The sequence below is a fragment of the Apodemus sylvaticus genome, chromosome 8, assembly GCF_947179515.1.
Source record: "Apodemus sylvaticus chromosome 8, mApoSyl1.1, whole genome shotgun sequence".
NCBI lineage: Eukaryota > Metazoa > Chordata > Mammalia > Rodentia > Muridae > Apodemus > Apodemus sylvaticus.
The window spans coordinates 65,989,131-66,004,322 of record NC_067479.1 but is presented as its reverse complement, the minus strand read 5'-3'; the positions used below and the strand labels follow the sequence as shown (position 1 = coordinate 66,004,322).

Below are 15,192 nucleotides of genomic sequence, written 5' to 3'. Positions count from 1 at the left end.
TTACTTAGCAAATGAATGCTCATGTGACCAGCACATTACAAAAATATGGTGATTCTGTATCAAAGTATTTTTTTCTCTAGTAAAGGACAGTGCCACATCTAACCCATAAGGATTAAATGAGGTATCAAACTCTTGGTATAGCATACCAAAATACAGTTCTTTGTGTCTGCCACAAAGAACTACCATTTGAATGCCTATTTCATGTCCTAGTTATACTGACTTGGAAATGAAATGCTGTCAACAAAATCAGACAGATGGTATGACAACTCTACTGTCTTTTTCATGTATCCACAAGTCACTTGTTACCTTCTACTATGCAGCAAATATCTGCTGTGGATCTATTACATGTAGAAGTCCTTACAAGGTATCATTAAACAAATAGGACACAATACTCAAATGAATCATAACAAAAACTTACACCAACATTCAGGAAAGGAAAGAACATACAAGCAATACCAGTATCCACATAAACTATTCAAGTTTTGCTTACAGTTACAAAAGACAGCCTCAAGAAAAATTACTGGTGGGACAGGGTGTGGTGGCCGATGCCTGTAATCTCAGCACTTGGTAGACTGAGGAAGGATTTATTCTCTGTGCTTAGCCAACCTGCCCTACACTAAGGCCCTGTCTCAAAAAGAAAACAAAAAGCAAGATAGAAAAGGCTATATACACATACACACACACACACACAAATTAATGGTAGAAAATGATCAAAACTAAGTCTTATTAAAAAAAAAAAAAACAGACTGATGACTGTTCCATTTGCTAGGTTTCACTTTTGTTTGGAAGTAATTCTCAAAAAGAAACTTAAATGTGATCAGGACAGAGATAGAAGACCTACAGTCTCACTCAAATGGGAATTCCACAGATATTCCCCCAGGTTTTTTCCAATTCATACTTAATTTTGTAGATCTGAAAAATGGCCCAGCTTCATCTGCTTCGTAACCAAACCAAACCCTGTATTTACTAACTTTTACCAAAATCTAGTGGACTATACAAATCATATTACCCACTATTAGAATACATAAGTAGGGATGGGCTTAAAACTATTTCCCCCATCAAATCCAGAGGTTGGGTCCCTGTGAAGTTTGTGCTATTACACTTCATTGGTTTTAGTAGGAGCAGAGAGACCTCTAGCGCTACCTCAATAAGCAGAGTTTGCAAATAGTAGCTGCTAATGTCACCTTAATGAGACAATGGCAACATGCTGAGTAGCAGCAAACTGAGTGACCACAATGAATGTTTACAGTTTTGCAACCACTTGGAAAATCTACTAGCTTGGTGGCATGTGGTATAGACAAGGACGAAGAAATCTATGTATCCAATTTATTTCTGCAAAACAAGTCTAAGAAATTATTTTCCTATTATTCACACTTACACTCCAAGTAAAGCTTTAAAAAAAAAAAAATCCCAAGATCAGAGGTCTGCACAACCTCCTTCCCAAAGCTTCAACACAATAGATGGTAAACTATTGTCCACCTTTAGCTCGCTCCAAATGCCAGCAGTCACAGGGGTATGAGCTGCAACAGCTCGGAAGACTGGTCCAAAGAACAGCACTGGAATATAAGAAAATGGTCTTGGCGCATCCTACCCTCCCCCATCCACCACCCTCAAACAAGTCAGTTACCCGGCTGGTCCCCACCCCCCTCTGAGGGCTGCCACCGCCCGCCTGGGCCCGGCTCACACAAGGTAAGCGCGGGGACCGAGGCTCCATGTGCGGCAGCGCGGGAGGCTGCACTGGCTGCGGACACGAGCGGCGGCCGGGCCCCGGCGGTGCGGTCGGCACGCGGGGAGGCAGCATCCCGGTCCGTCCTCCCGCGCGGCCCGTGGACCCCACCTCGGCTCCACATCCCTTCCCCTCCGACGCCAGGCCGCGCCCGCGCACCGGGGCCGAGCGCTCAGCGGTCCCAGGTGCCGCGCTAGCCCCTCAGAGGGCGGCTGCTGCCCGGGCCGCGGCGCCCCGAGGCGGCGGCCAACTCCGACTGACCGCCAGCCGGCGAGAGCCAGCGGCCGCGGGCCCCCGCCCCTCCCCTCCAAGCCGCCCGGCCCGGCCAGCCCCGGAGCACACTCGCCTCCACATCGCGGCCCTTGTTCTTGAAGCTCTTGATGCGGTGGTTCTCCAAGCCGGGGTTCTCGGCCATGGCTGCGCGCGGCTCCGGAGGCGGCTGCTCTTGCGGCGGCGGCGGCGAGTCGAGCGGGAGGGGACGGAGGGGGAGGAGCGCGCGCTCCGTGACGCCTGGAGCGCGAGGTGGCCGCGGCGCGGGGGCGGCGCTGAGGAGAGGCGCGCGCCGGAGAAGGCCAGGGCGCTGGCCTGCCGGCTGTCGCGGTGACCCTCCCCTCACCCCTTCGTAGGGCCTCCCCACAGCCGCTAGTCATGTGCTAGAAATGGAGCCCAACCTAGCCGCTTTTACCGCCACCCCTGCAGCGAGGCGGAGGGTGGAAACTACAGTTCCCAGCATGCTAGGCGCGGGTCTGAGCCACGCCGTGAGAGGACGAGAAGCATGCCGGGAGGGCTGTGCGCGCGCTTTCGCCTCGGCGCTCTCAGAGCGCGGGCTCGAAGCCCCACCTCTGGGCGGGATCGTAGGCGGGGCAACTCTGGAGATGGCACCTTGCGGCCTATCGGAAGAGAGAGGCGGAGCTCTGGGGGCGCACCTTGCTCCCTACAGCTTGGAAAATTAGAAAAAGAACGGCCACGCGTGCTTTGCGCTTTTGGCTTCTTTAGGGTCTCCTCAAATAGCAGCCACCCTCAAACCTTGTTCTCTTGCTCTGCTTCGGTTTTATAAATAGCACACTTGTTTCCACTCCACAAATACATGTGTGAATGTGATGTGTGTTTATGCTTGCTTCCTGCACAGCTATTAAACTCAATGAGAAGAGAGACATTGTTGGTCTCACAAATCTGTCATATCAGAACAGTACCTAGTAAATTCTCATTTAAAAAAAAATGTGTTCTAGTATCCCCTGATTTCTCCAAGCATCCTTGTGCAACCTTCACTTGGACAGCCCTACCTTTCTATAACCCCATGCCTTAGTCCACCTTAACACAATGTAGCCTTCAGGCAGTTAGTTAATCAGGCCCTAGGACTGCAAACTCCAGACTGCCAACCCCTTTAGCTTCCAGTTGGATCAATAACAGTATTTGTTGGGTTTTGTTCGTTGGTTTTTTGTTTGGTTTTTGTTTTTTCAGCAGGTGGACTTTATTTGATTATATATTACATTTCAGAATTGCCTTAATTAGGGTTTTTATTGCTGTAAAGAAACACCAGGATCATGGCATGATCTCTTATAAAGGAAAACATTCCATTGGAGCTGGCTTACAGTTCAGAGGTTCAGTTTATCGTCGCGGCAGGAAGCATGGAGGCATGCAGACAGACACGGTGCTAGGGAAGGAGCTGAGAGTCCTACATCTCGATCGATCCACAGGCAGCAGGAGACAGTGTCCCACGAGGGACCTAGCTTGAGCATAGGAGACCCAATGTCTACCCCATAGTGACATATCTCCTCCAACAAGGCTATGCCTCCTAATGGTGCCACTCCCTATGGGCTAAGCAATCAAGCACATGAGGCTAAGGGGCATTCTATTCAAACACCACGAGAATCTCTGCAAATATAAGCTTATGTTCAGTGTTAGGCTACATACAATCAAAATGAGTCAGGTCAGAGTTTGGTGGAAATATACTATGAAGAATTCAGTTAAGACAATTTTCAGAAGAAAAGAAACCTGAAAGTCAAGAGTTATAAACTGAAAGGCTTGTGATGGCCAAGTTATCACCCATATTTGTTTTGTGAGTGGCTGGTTGTGGCCAATTGATAAATACAGGAAAGGATTTAGACCATCTTTGCCCTACTGGAGAATGGTCTACGGATGCCAGAAGTGTTTTCTCAGGGAAAACATAAAGCTGCATTCTATTCTCTCTATTTTGTTTGTTTGTTTGTTTGTTTGTTTGTTTTTGAGACAGGGTTTCTCTGTGTAGCCCTGGCTGTCCTAGAACTCACTCTGTAGATCAGGCTGGCCTCAAGCTCAGAAATCTGCCTGCCTCTGCCTCCCAGAGTGCTGGGATTACAGGCATGTACCACCACTGCCCGGCCTTCTCTCTATTGTATTTTTTGTTGTTGTTTTAACTATTTTAATTGTACTCCTTACCCACTTCCACCCCCTTTTCCTTTCTTTTTCTTTCTGTTTTTAAAATAAATTCATTCATATTTTTCATTGGACTTCAAGCCCTCAGTGATCCTGGTGTGACCTTTTATTTGAAGGAGACAAACAACAACAACAACAAAAACCTCACCTGTCACTTGGCTTAAGGATAATGGCTCCATCTTCAGTGGTAGAACTTTTTGTTTGCCACTCTTAATTGCTTTGCTTGACTAACAGAAAAATGTGCACTGTTGCTCCATTTCGATTACACTTTGGCAGGTATTCCTTTGTGGGATCGCCTGATCCTCTCTGCCACTTCTCTTTGCGTAGCATCACACAAGTAGGACCGTTCAGTGAGTGCTTCCTAAGTGCAAGACATCGTACTAATCCTAGAGTTCCCGAGGTAAACAGAACAGTGTGGAGGCTACCTCCATCCCACTTCCTTCCCAGAAGAGACAAGTGATAAAGACAAGTAGTGAGTCCAAAAGTGTGGCAGGCATTGAGAAAGCAGCTCGGGGCTTATGCAAGATGACCTTTCTAACATGCCAACTGCGCAGGCTCCTAACATCTGTGAATCTCCAAGCAAGATAGCAAATGAAAGTCATGTTGAAGTACTTAAAAGCTATGGAACAAGCTAACAAACTTGATTGAAAATGTAACTCCAGAAACTGACAAATGTACCTTCTTGTAATGGGCTTAAATGTAAGTTTCCTGCCTTCTTAAAATTCTGTTTCAGCATGCCACTATGTCAGGCCCGGATGCTGGCCCGGGCAGCAACCCGAGAACAATGTTTCCTGTGGGCATTTTATCAACTAGCCTGGACTTAGAACACCTAGAAAATGGGTAAGGCACACCTCTGAGTGTGTCGGTGAGGATCTGTCCAGAGAAGGGAATCCCAGGAGGGAAAGGGTCAGAAAGAAGAACAGCAGCCCAGCCCTGTTTCCCATTTTCTCTGCTGCTTGTGTGCCCTCCTCCTCCTCCTCCTTCTTCTTCAAGATTATTTTTATTTATTATGTGTAAGTACTCTGTAGCTGTCTTCAGACACCAGAAGAGGGCATCAGATATCATTACGGATGTTTGTGAGCCACCATGTGGGTACTGGGATTTGAACTCAGGACCTTCAGAAGAGCAGTCAGTGTTCTTACCCGCTGAGCCATCTCTCTAGGCCCCAGTGTGCTCTGTTTCTGTTTTATTTTGTTAAGGACATATTGTATGGCTATTTGTGCACTGATTGGATTAAATGGATTTTTTTTAAGGAGAAGAAGAAAAGGAGGAGGAGAGAGAGAGACAGACAGAGAGAGAGAGAGAGAGAGAGAGGGAGGGAGAGAGAAAGGAGGGTGAGGTGTTGGAGTCCTAGCAGAGAGGAATAGGGAAGACATGGCAGTTACTACAATAAAGATACAATAAAGATTGTTTGTGTGAACTTGTTAAAGAAGAAATAAATAAAAGCTGTTCTTTTTTAAAACTTTTGAGATTCAAATTAGACCTGAACATTATCTTCAGATCCCCCACCCCCACCCCCATCCCCACCCCCACCCCCGTACTCCACAAACTCTGCTGGATGGACACATAGACACACACAAACACACACACACATACTAAATTAAATTTAAAATGTTATACAAATTGGGCATAGTGGTACATGTCTGAATTCTAGCTTTCTGGTTGTGGAGGCAGGAGGATAATGAGTTTGGAGTCAGGCTAAGCTGTAGTACAAGACTTCTTTTTTTAAAAAAATAATGAGTTAATTAAAATTGAATGATAATATCTACATATTTTTATTTCTTCCTTCTATCAGAGAAAAATGAATTGTCTCCAAGAAACTAGATTCCAAGCTTACACTCATTAATTGACCCTGAAGAGTCTTGATTCCCAAATCATTCCTGACATTTAATTCTGGAACATGTTTGGCAAATGTCTGTACTCACACAAGAGGAAATCTGTCAGCTGTCTAGATTTGATTTTCAGAGCACTGAGGCAAAACTCATGCCACCGTCCCCCAGTTTAGCTCAGAAATAAAACCCGTGTAGTTCTCCTTCAGCGTACGCATTCCCTCAGATCAGCATCACAAGCTGACAGGGAAGGGTGAGAGCATCGTGGATCAAGTGTGCAGTGAGCAGCCCCGGGAGGAAGCGCACACTCTAGTTAGGAATGCACCACAGCGGCCAGCACCACAAGAAGGGCAGGTCTTTAGTCAGCCCTTGTGACTGCCTCCACCCTCACACAAACAGGGCAAGTGCTGAGTGACCTAAAGCTCAGGCTGTGACGCTCACAGAACTACTAAACTCACTCTTCGGTGGTCTGCCATGCCCTGAGAGAGTACTCTGCTTCTTTCTGTATGTTTTCATATTCAGGACAACCACAGGATTTTCTCCACAAACCAAGGACACAAAACTGTTGTGGAAGAAAGGAAAGATCAAGAGAGCAGCAAACGGACATAGACCATCCATATTGCTAGCTTGTCATAACCTAGAGTCGCCTGAGATGAAAATACCCTGACTGAAGAAATGTTTCCCTAGAGCTGAGATTAAAATTGTGCCACCATGACGAGCTTCAAGGATTTTCTTATGCCAACAAAGACAATGTCTTAGAGTTACTATTGCTGTGATAAAACACCATAACCAAAGCAAGCTGGTGAGGAAAAGGTTTATTCAGCTGTGCTTCCGTTGCCATCAATCATTGAAGGAAGCTGGGGCAGGAACTCAGTGTAGGAACCCAGAGGCAGGAGCTGATGCAGAGGCCATGGAGGATGCTGCTTACTGGCTTGCTTTCCACGGCTTGCTCAGCTTGCTTTCTTACAGAACCCAGCACCACCAGCCCAGGGATGATCCTACCCATGGGCTGGGGCTGGGCCCTCCCCCATCAATCTCTAATTAAGAAAATGCCTTACAGCTGGATCTTGTGGAAAGAGACATTTTCTCAGTTGAGGTTCCCTCCTTTCAGATAATTCTAGCTTGTGTCAAGTTGACACAAAAAAACAAAAAAAACAAAAAAACTAACCAGTACACCATCTCTAGCCTGTTGGTTCTTACCTTTTGAGTTGTCCCTCATGGTCACAAGAAGATTCCCATAGGTACAAGACTTATGTCCACATATACCTGCTCCTAAGTTAGGAAGAAGAACATATCTCCTTATCTCCTTCCCAACATTAGAAAGAAAAACCTTTCCCAGAAACATTGCAAATGTTATACATATAAATTCATCAACTGGGGTTGGGTTAGGGACTCATACAATAATAATAATAACAATAACAACAACAGCATTTCTAGATGGAGAACTAGGTTTCAGCCACAAGGATGAAAACTGGGGACAGACTAGCTACTAGAAAGGGAATAATTAGATGCTTTTACACGCTGTGACCAAAATGGGTGCTAGAAGAATGATTGTGATCACAGTTTCAGAGGGTTTGAGTTTATCTTGGCAGGGAAGGCATGGTGAGGCAGCCCAGTTGATAGCAGAGAGAGCCAGTAGCAGAAACTTTCATATATCTGTACTTCAGGAAGCAGCAAGCAAGACAGTATCCAGAGGCTAAGTATAACTTTCAAAGGCCTTTCCCCTGCAGCAAATAGGGCCCACCTCTAGAGTTCTCATAACTTCCTAAAAATAGTGCCTCTAGTTTGATGCTCACATTCAAAACATAAATATGAACCACCAGTCTCTACCACACTTCAGTGCTCTGCAAAGGTAAAATGTCCATATGTCAACCAGACATGCTCTTTGAGGCAGGTCAATAGCAACCAACAGTATTATTCAGGAAGGCTTCACAGAGCCCATGCCTCCCTGCAGCTCCTGTGGGATTAAGGCAGAGGACACCAGCGCTTCCTAACAGGAGTCCCAGAAATGCCTTCACTGCCATTTCTACACACACAGTCTGTGTACTGGTGACTCTACACAACCTAGAATCTCCTGGGAAGAGAGCCTTCAAGAGGAATGGTTTAGATCAGGTTGTGTGGAGAGCTTTTGGGGGTGCCGCTGGCAGGAGTCTGACATTGGCCAAGGGGCAAGGAAATGCGCTGCTCGGCAGGAATCTGACTTTATGGCTTGGTAAAGAAGTCAGGGCAGGAATCTGACTTTAGGGTGGGACAAAGAAGCAGGCTTCAGTCATGATTATGATTTTAGGCTCCAACAAGGAAGTAGGCTCAGACATCCAGATCATCCTTAGAAACAGCGATCACTGGAGTGATCACAGGACTTTGTGTTTATTGTCTTGCTTGTCCCTTGACTATTGTCTTGCTTGATTCCTCATTGTACTACTTGCCCTTAATACCTGCATGTAATTAAAATAGTATAAAAGTGGATTGGAGCTGGGCATTGATGGCACATGCCTTTAATCTCAGCACTCTGGGAGGCAGAGGCAGGCGGATTTCTGAGTCTGAGGCCAGCCTGGTCTATAGAGTGAGTTCCAGAACAGCCTGGGCTATACAGAGAAACCCTGTCTCAAAAAAAAAAAAAAATGGATTGGGAAAAATAAACCTGTCTTTAGTCTCAGAGGCCATGCTGCAGTTTTGTCTAATTGTCTCTTTCTTTTCAATCCTAGATCCTGAGCTGAAGATCCTGTTGACTGAGCTGGCTTGGTCAAGGTTGGCCTGTGGGCATGAATATGGGAAGATTGTCTTGACTAATAATTGATGTCAAAAGGCCCAACCCATTGTGGGAAGTACCATTCTAAGATCCTGAACAATATAAAAATGTAAAAGACAGCTAAAAGCAAGCAGGCAAAGATGCATTTATAAAAGCATTGCCGTGGACTTGGATATGATGTGACTGGGGATGTAAGCTTCTGCCCTAATGCCTCCAAGATGAGGTACTGTAACCTGGAATAATGATCTACGTAAGCCCTTTGGGGTGGTTTGAGTGAGGTTGGCCCCCATAGGCTCATGTATTTGCATACTTTCTTTCCAGTTGGTAAGATGTCTGGGAAGGATTAGGAGGCACACCTTTGTTAGAGAAGAATGTGTCACTAGGGATACATTTGTTCAAAGACCTGCCCCCCCTCTCTCTCTTGCAAGTGAACCAACCAGCATGCGAGCCACCATGTTCCCCACAATGATCATGTGTTCTACTCTGTGATGATCATGAACTCAGTCTCTTACACTGCAAGCAAGCTCCCTGTTAAATGCTTTCTAAGAGTCTCTATGGTCATGTTGTCACCAATAGAACAGTGACTAACCCAACCTTCCTCCATTATGGTGCTTCTTGTCAAGATTTTTTATCATAGCAACAGAGGTGAAATAGAGCCCATCAGGCTGATAGTTATCCTAATACGGAATTAAGACCCATGTGGCAGAGGTACTTGAAATGGCTTTCCCAGTGTTAAAGTACTGAGGTGGCCTGGCTATGGTGGTGCTTGGCTTTAATTACAGCACTCAGGAAACAAAGGTAGATGTGTTGCTATGTGTTGAGGCCAGCCTGATGTACATCAAAGGTTCCAGGCCAGCAGAGGCTATATAGTTCCTTGTTGGGAACTGGCGAACTTAGCTCAATGCCCCCAGCTGAGCTGTTTGCACATGTTTCCTGAGAGCAAAAAAAATAAATAAATAAAAAATAAAAAAATAAAATAAAATAAAATCCCAAAGCTTAGCTTGATTCCTTCCCGCCTGGTGGAGTAGGAACTTCCCAGGTGCCTGACCTAATTGTTTTTTCCTGTTCCTTTCCCTGGCCTCTAGTATATATTGCTGGTCCCTCAGTAAAGCTTTAGCATTCTCCTTACAGAATGACCCGTGTCTGTGTTTTCTGTTAATCCCCAAGGCCTACGCCCGATAGCGCAGGCTCTGTCAAATGGAGGTTCCACCAAGATCAGGAAAGAGAGGAGCACCTGACAGGATTGTTCCAAGAAAAGCTGGTCAGCAAGGAAGAGGAACATATTGGGGAATATATGGTGCAAGAAACAAAGTGAAAGTAGGAACTGCATCAGGCAAAGTAAGTACAGGATCGCATTATGGAGACAACAAGTTCCACCTGACAATTGGTGGATCAACTGGTAGATTTGCTTAAGCAACAGGGTACTGGGATTAAGATTAAAACAGCTAGAGTGTGACATCAAATTGGGATGGTAAATTTTATTAGGCAAATGTCCACAGTCTAGAACTGCATCAGGCAAGAATAATAGAGGATAAAATAAAATAAAAAAAAGTAAAAGGCAAACAACAACAACAAACGGATTTTAGAAACATGAGAGAGAAAGAGAGAAGGAAAATGGATTTCAAAACGCTCCTAGGGACAAGGAGAAACATGGAGACATCCTGTTTCCTCTATGGACCCTACTGGAGATATTCTTAGTACTGGTTACAACAAGTGTGTTTCCCTCTCTATGTATTGTCTTTGGTGCACCAATTTGTCCATGTGTCAATTTGTGTCTGTCTTTGCTTCCTTGTTTGAATGACTGTTGTTGCAAAGTTTTCTTAAATACTAAACCATGTGTTTTAGCCCCACTCTTTTCTGTAGTTTGAAAAGTCTCTAATGAACAGGAAGAAATTGAATCATTCTATCAGACTGTGTGTATTGACGAATTGCTGAGAGTATGAAGATGCTGCTGTGGTTGTGAGAATTCCTAGAATTGTGCCTATGCCTCTAAATAATGAAGGGAGATTCCCTGTCACCTTGTATCACCATCAGAGAGACTTTAGCATTGTTGCCACCCCTGATTAAAGAATGGGCTGGGTCCATGGCACTAGGGCTTTTGGCTTGTGGAGCTGCTGCATTGGAATTGTTCCTTCTAAACTGTATGTGCAAACAACAAAACCAGTCCAGAGCAGTATAATACATCTGCTCAAATTTGGCTCAGCCTGTATCAAGAAAAGTTAGTCTATGACGGGCAACTCCTTTCTGTCCACCTAAGACAGATGCTCTGGAACTGGCAGAGATTTCCAGAGATGGGTAGTGGGAGTTGGACGGAAGGTGACCTAAGTCAGATGCTATTCCTTTTTAAAAAATAAAAAAAGGGGGAGTTCCTGTCTTAAAAGCAAAAACAGAGACAAAAACAAAACAAAAAACTCTGAGCATCTGGAAAATGCTCGGGCACTGTGGAAAAACTCTGCTAATTAAGGTGGAAATCTCCCGTTGAAGGATAGCCTTCTGAGGCCTTCTGAGGCTTGTTGCAATAAGGAAGACTCCCTTCATCTGGAAGACTTCCCTCCTCTGACTTTGTCTGAGGAATTTAAAGCCCCCATACACATCTCTACCTGCAGAATGTCACATAGCCTTAATTTACAAGTTCAACTTTCTCTGCATAAGAACCCACTCAGCTAGCACCAGAGATCCTGAAGTGCTTCCCCATGCTACTGAGGCATTTTGGTACCCTCAGCCCTCAGCCAATGGCCGTTGCCCATCTTGAATGTTTTTACCCTATCTGTGAATATACAAGTCTTAAATCCCAGCAAGTGGTATGTCTTCCTCACTGTATGCACTCATGGGCTTCCAAACCACCCCTATCTGTCATCTGCTCTCTTGGACCACGAGAAGAATCCACAAGGGCAGGGAGGCACAGGACACAAGCATGAGAACCCAAATTTGATCTTCAAAACCCACATTAAGAAAAAAAAAAATACCTGGCAGAGTGATGTACCTGCAATCCCAGAACTGGGGAGAGATAAAGATAAAGGGATCCAGCCAGGCGTGGTGGCGCACACCTTTAGTCCCAGCACTTGGGAGGCAGAGGCAGGCAGATTTCTGAGTTCGAGGCCAGCCTGCTCTACAGAGTGAGTTCCAGGACAGCCAGGGCTGCACAGAGAAATCCTGTCTCAGAAAAAACCAAACCAAAACAAAAAACAAACAAAAAAGAGGATCCCTGGTGCTCAATGGCCAGCTAGTCTAGAGGAACTGACAAGCTCCAAATTCAGTAAGAGAATCAGTCTCAAAAATAATTTAGGGAGACACAATATGTCAACATCTGGCCTCCACATGTGCATGCACACTCTTCCTCAAACACACACACACACACTGATACAGAACACTACTAAATTGAAGATAAATACTTGTACACAGGTTGCCTTGGCTTCAATGCCCCTGCAATCAAAGCAAACAGAACAACCCCACCAATGGCCAAAAAGAAAGAGAATGTGCTGAAACTATACCAGAAAGGGGATACTTTCCTGACCTTGTGGTAACTAAAACTCATCCTCCGGTCTAAGGAGGAATGCAATTTCTGTCCTTGGCTGTCTTGGAAGGCTAAAATAGATCGGCACTTCAGTACTCAGCTGTGGACACATGCCCATGTCTGTCTGAATGAATAAGCACAAAATGCCAAGTGCTGGGTACACAGCCACCAAGCAGGACCCACACGGTGTCACTGTGCAGCAGCTACCGTGCCCCAGCAAGGGGGTTCCAGGCCAAGGGGCTTGATAGACAAATAGTTTTGCCTCAGTGTGTGAAGTGCTATTATGGGCATGTGACCAGAGGCTGTGAGCATGCTAGTGGGCAGAGGGTCAAGAGGGTAGATATCAGGAAAGCCCCGTATTAGGTCATCCTAGGTTCATGGACAGTACAGTCACTCAGGTTCAAAGCAAGAGCCCTGAGTCATGAGGAAAGAGCTAGGAGGAATTCAGAGGCTCTGTCAAATAAGGCAGGGTAAGGGGAGGGGCTTGGAAGATTGTCTCTCAAGATGGCGCACGCGCGGGGTGGGGGTGGGGGAGAAGGCAGTTTTAAATGCCAGTTTAGGATTTTCTTCTAAGCCTGTTTTATGAAGTAGTGGTTGCACATGGTTGTATGTATGGTATCTCAGATAATATAGTAACTTACATACATTGTCTAATTTAAAGCTTATATTAACTATGTTCTGTTTCTTCTTCTGACCTCCATGGGGGCCAGGCATGCCTGTGGTAGACATACAAACTTGCAGGGGGAAAAAAAGGACACACAAATAAAGTAAAATAAAAATTTTTAAAAATTCAGAACATCCAGGGTTTGAGCTATAATAATGTATTTGTGAAGGAAACTATATACCACAGTGAAGGAGGTATATACCACTCTGCTCTGCGTACTGAGTTGGACTCTCTGTAACTCAGATTGGGACATGGAAATGGTCAACTGAGTCCACACTCTGGCCACTTTGAGCTGTCCAGGCAGCACTGTCAGAACCGCCAGTTCTTAGAGCCCTGCTCACGGGTTACACAGTAGGAGCCTTCTGGCACAGGGCCCCCTGGGAAACGATGCCCTGGAGCTCAAGGCTCCTGCTGCTCAGTGCAACCCTTTCCCTGGCATTCTCCACCCAGCACAGAGAAAGTTCCAGGGGAACCCTAAAACTCAAACACAGCAGAAGAACATGCTGTGGACAGTAAAACAGTAATTTTGGATTGACGCAACCTGTTTTTTAAAACAGGCTTTAGTTTAATCTACTAACTTCATTTATTTTTTAATTACTTCTTTTACTTTTTGAAATAACAATATAATTACATCATTTCCTCCTTCCTTTTCATCCCTCCAAACCTTCCCATATATTCCTCTTTGCTCTCTTTCCAATTCATGGCCTCTTTTTTCATTAATTATTATATAAATATAGACATATACATGTGTGTGTATGTGTGTGTGTATATGTGTGTGTGTGTGTGTATGTACAGACATATATATTCTTAAGTATAGAAATACAACTTGTGCCGTGCAGTGGCGGCACAGGCCTTTAATCCCAGCACTGGAGAGGCAGAGGCAGGCGGATTTCAGAGTTCAAAGCCAGCCTGGTCTACAGAGTGAGTTCCAGGACAGCCAGGGCTACACAGAGAAACCCTGTCTTGAAAAACAAAACAAACAAACAAAAAACCAAAACAAAAGAAAAAAAGAAAGAAATACAGCCTGTTCAGTCTGTATAAATGTTACTTTGATGTATGTTTGCAGGGCTGACCATTTGGTGTAGGATAATCACTATTCCTCTCCCCCTCGGCATCCTGTCGTGCCAGCAGCTATCATATAGGGTTGATGCCTCAAGGGCTTTCACCATCTGTGTTAGCATGTCTGTTGTTCTTGTTCAGCTCATACTTGGGCAGTCATGCTAACAAGAGCGTAGTATGACTGTAGCTTCTGACATTACTAGGGGGACACAAACTCAGAACAATCTCCCTCATCTTCTGACTCTTTCAATCTTTCTGTCCCCTCTTCCCAAATGTTCCCTGATCCTTAGATACAGGAGCATTTTGTAGATGTATCCATTGAGACTGGGATCCCCAACTCTGCTTTTTGTGTTTGTGTTTTTCTATATATAGTTGTCTCTGCTGCAAAGGGAAGTTTCCTTGATAAGGGATGAAGACTACACTCATGTGGTGTGGGCATAAAAACAAATGTTTATAGATTGTTGTTAGGGATTATGTTGGTTTAAGAAAGTGGTGGTTCTCCTCCAAGATCTATAACTTCTCTAGCCCCAGGTAATTGGTTAGGTTTCAGTCCTAGGCATGGCTTCCCTCTTGTTGAGCAGGCCTTAAGTCCAGTTAGAGAGCTGTTGGTTACACCCAAGGTATGCATGCCACTACCTTAGTGAGACTGTGCCGTGCTGGGCGTTGATGTAGTTCACAGGCATCAGAGCTGGGCGGGAAGACTGTTAGTTTTCTCATTTGGACGCTTCTGTGGTATCTTATGGTACCATAAAAGCTAGGTCTCAGGGAAGAGATGTCGTGTTGGTTCTGGCTCAAGGGCCTTGGGGCCTTGTGTGGTAAGTACACTGAGATGTCAGCAAACAGGGTCTTACCTCCCACCTCTGGTTTGACCAGGGAAATACCAATAGCTTGTAATTTGGGGGAGTTTCATTGACCAACAACTCAAAAGAAGGCCTCTCATACCTGACGCTGGGGTTTTGTTAGATGCTCTGTGGCTCTTGGAGAAAGCGTTATCGGATGAGAAAAGTTCATTTAAACTATGTATGTCTATCTATACATAGACTTATATTTTAGGTTTTTAAAGATAGTTAACAGTGTGGTTCCTTATGACTTTTCAAATATCCTTAATGTCATTATACTCTCTTGCCTCCTTTTGTATCTCTCCCCTTCCCTATCCTGAATTAGATAGCCCCTTCTGTCCATATCTCGGATCAGGTGGCCTGTACCCTGCTGTTGTCCTGTCTATTGCCCATGAAC

At 45.1% G+C, this 15,192-nt stretch overlaps 1 protein-coding gene across 2 annotated transcripts in view; it reads right to left on the bottom strand.

The window, feature by feature from the left end:
- Kpna3 (karyopherin subunit alpha 3) overlaps positions 1-2,392 on the bottom strand; it is a 69,100-nt gene extending 66,708 nt beyond the window's left edge. The window contains exon 1 of one of the 2 annotated variants that reach the window (XM_052191254.1): positions 2,073-2,392. In XM_052191254.1, coding sequence (XP_052047214.1) covers positions 2,073-2,141 — 69 coding nt within the window. In that variant the 5' untranslated portion in view covers positions 2,142-2,392. Of the gene's footprint in view, positions 1-1,479; positions 1,568-2,072 lie in introns of those variants that run through there. The other variant, XM_052191257.1, reaches the window with a different exon arrangement.
- Positions 2,393-15,192: the final 12,800 nt, after the last annotated feature.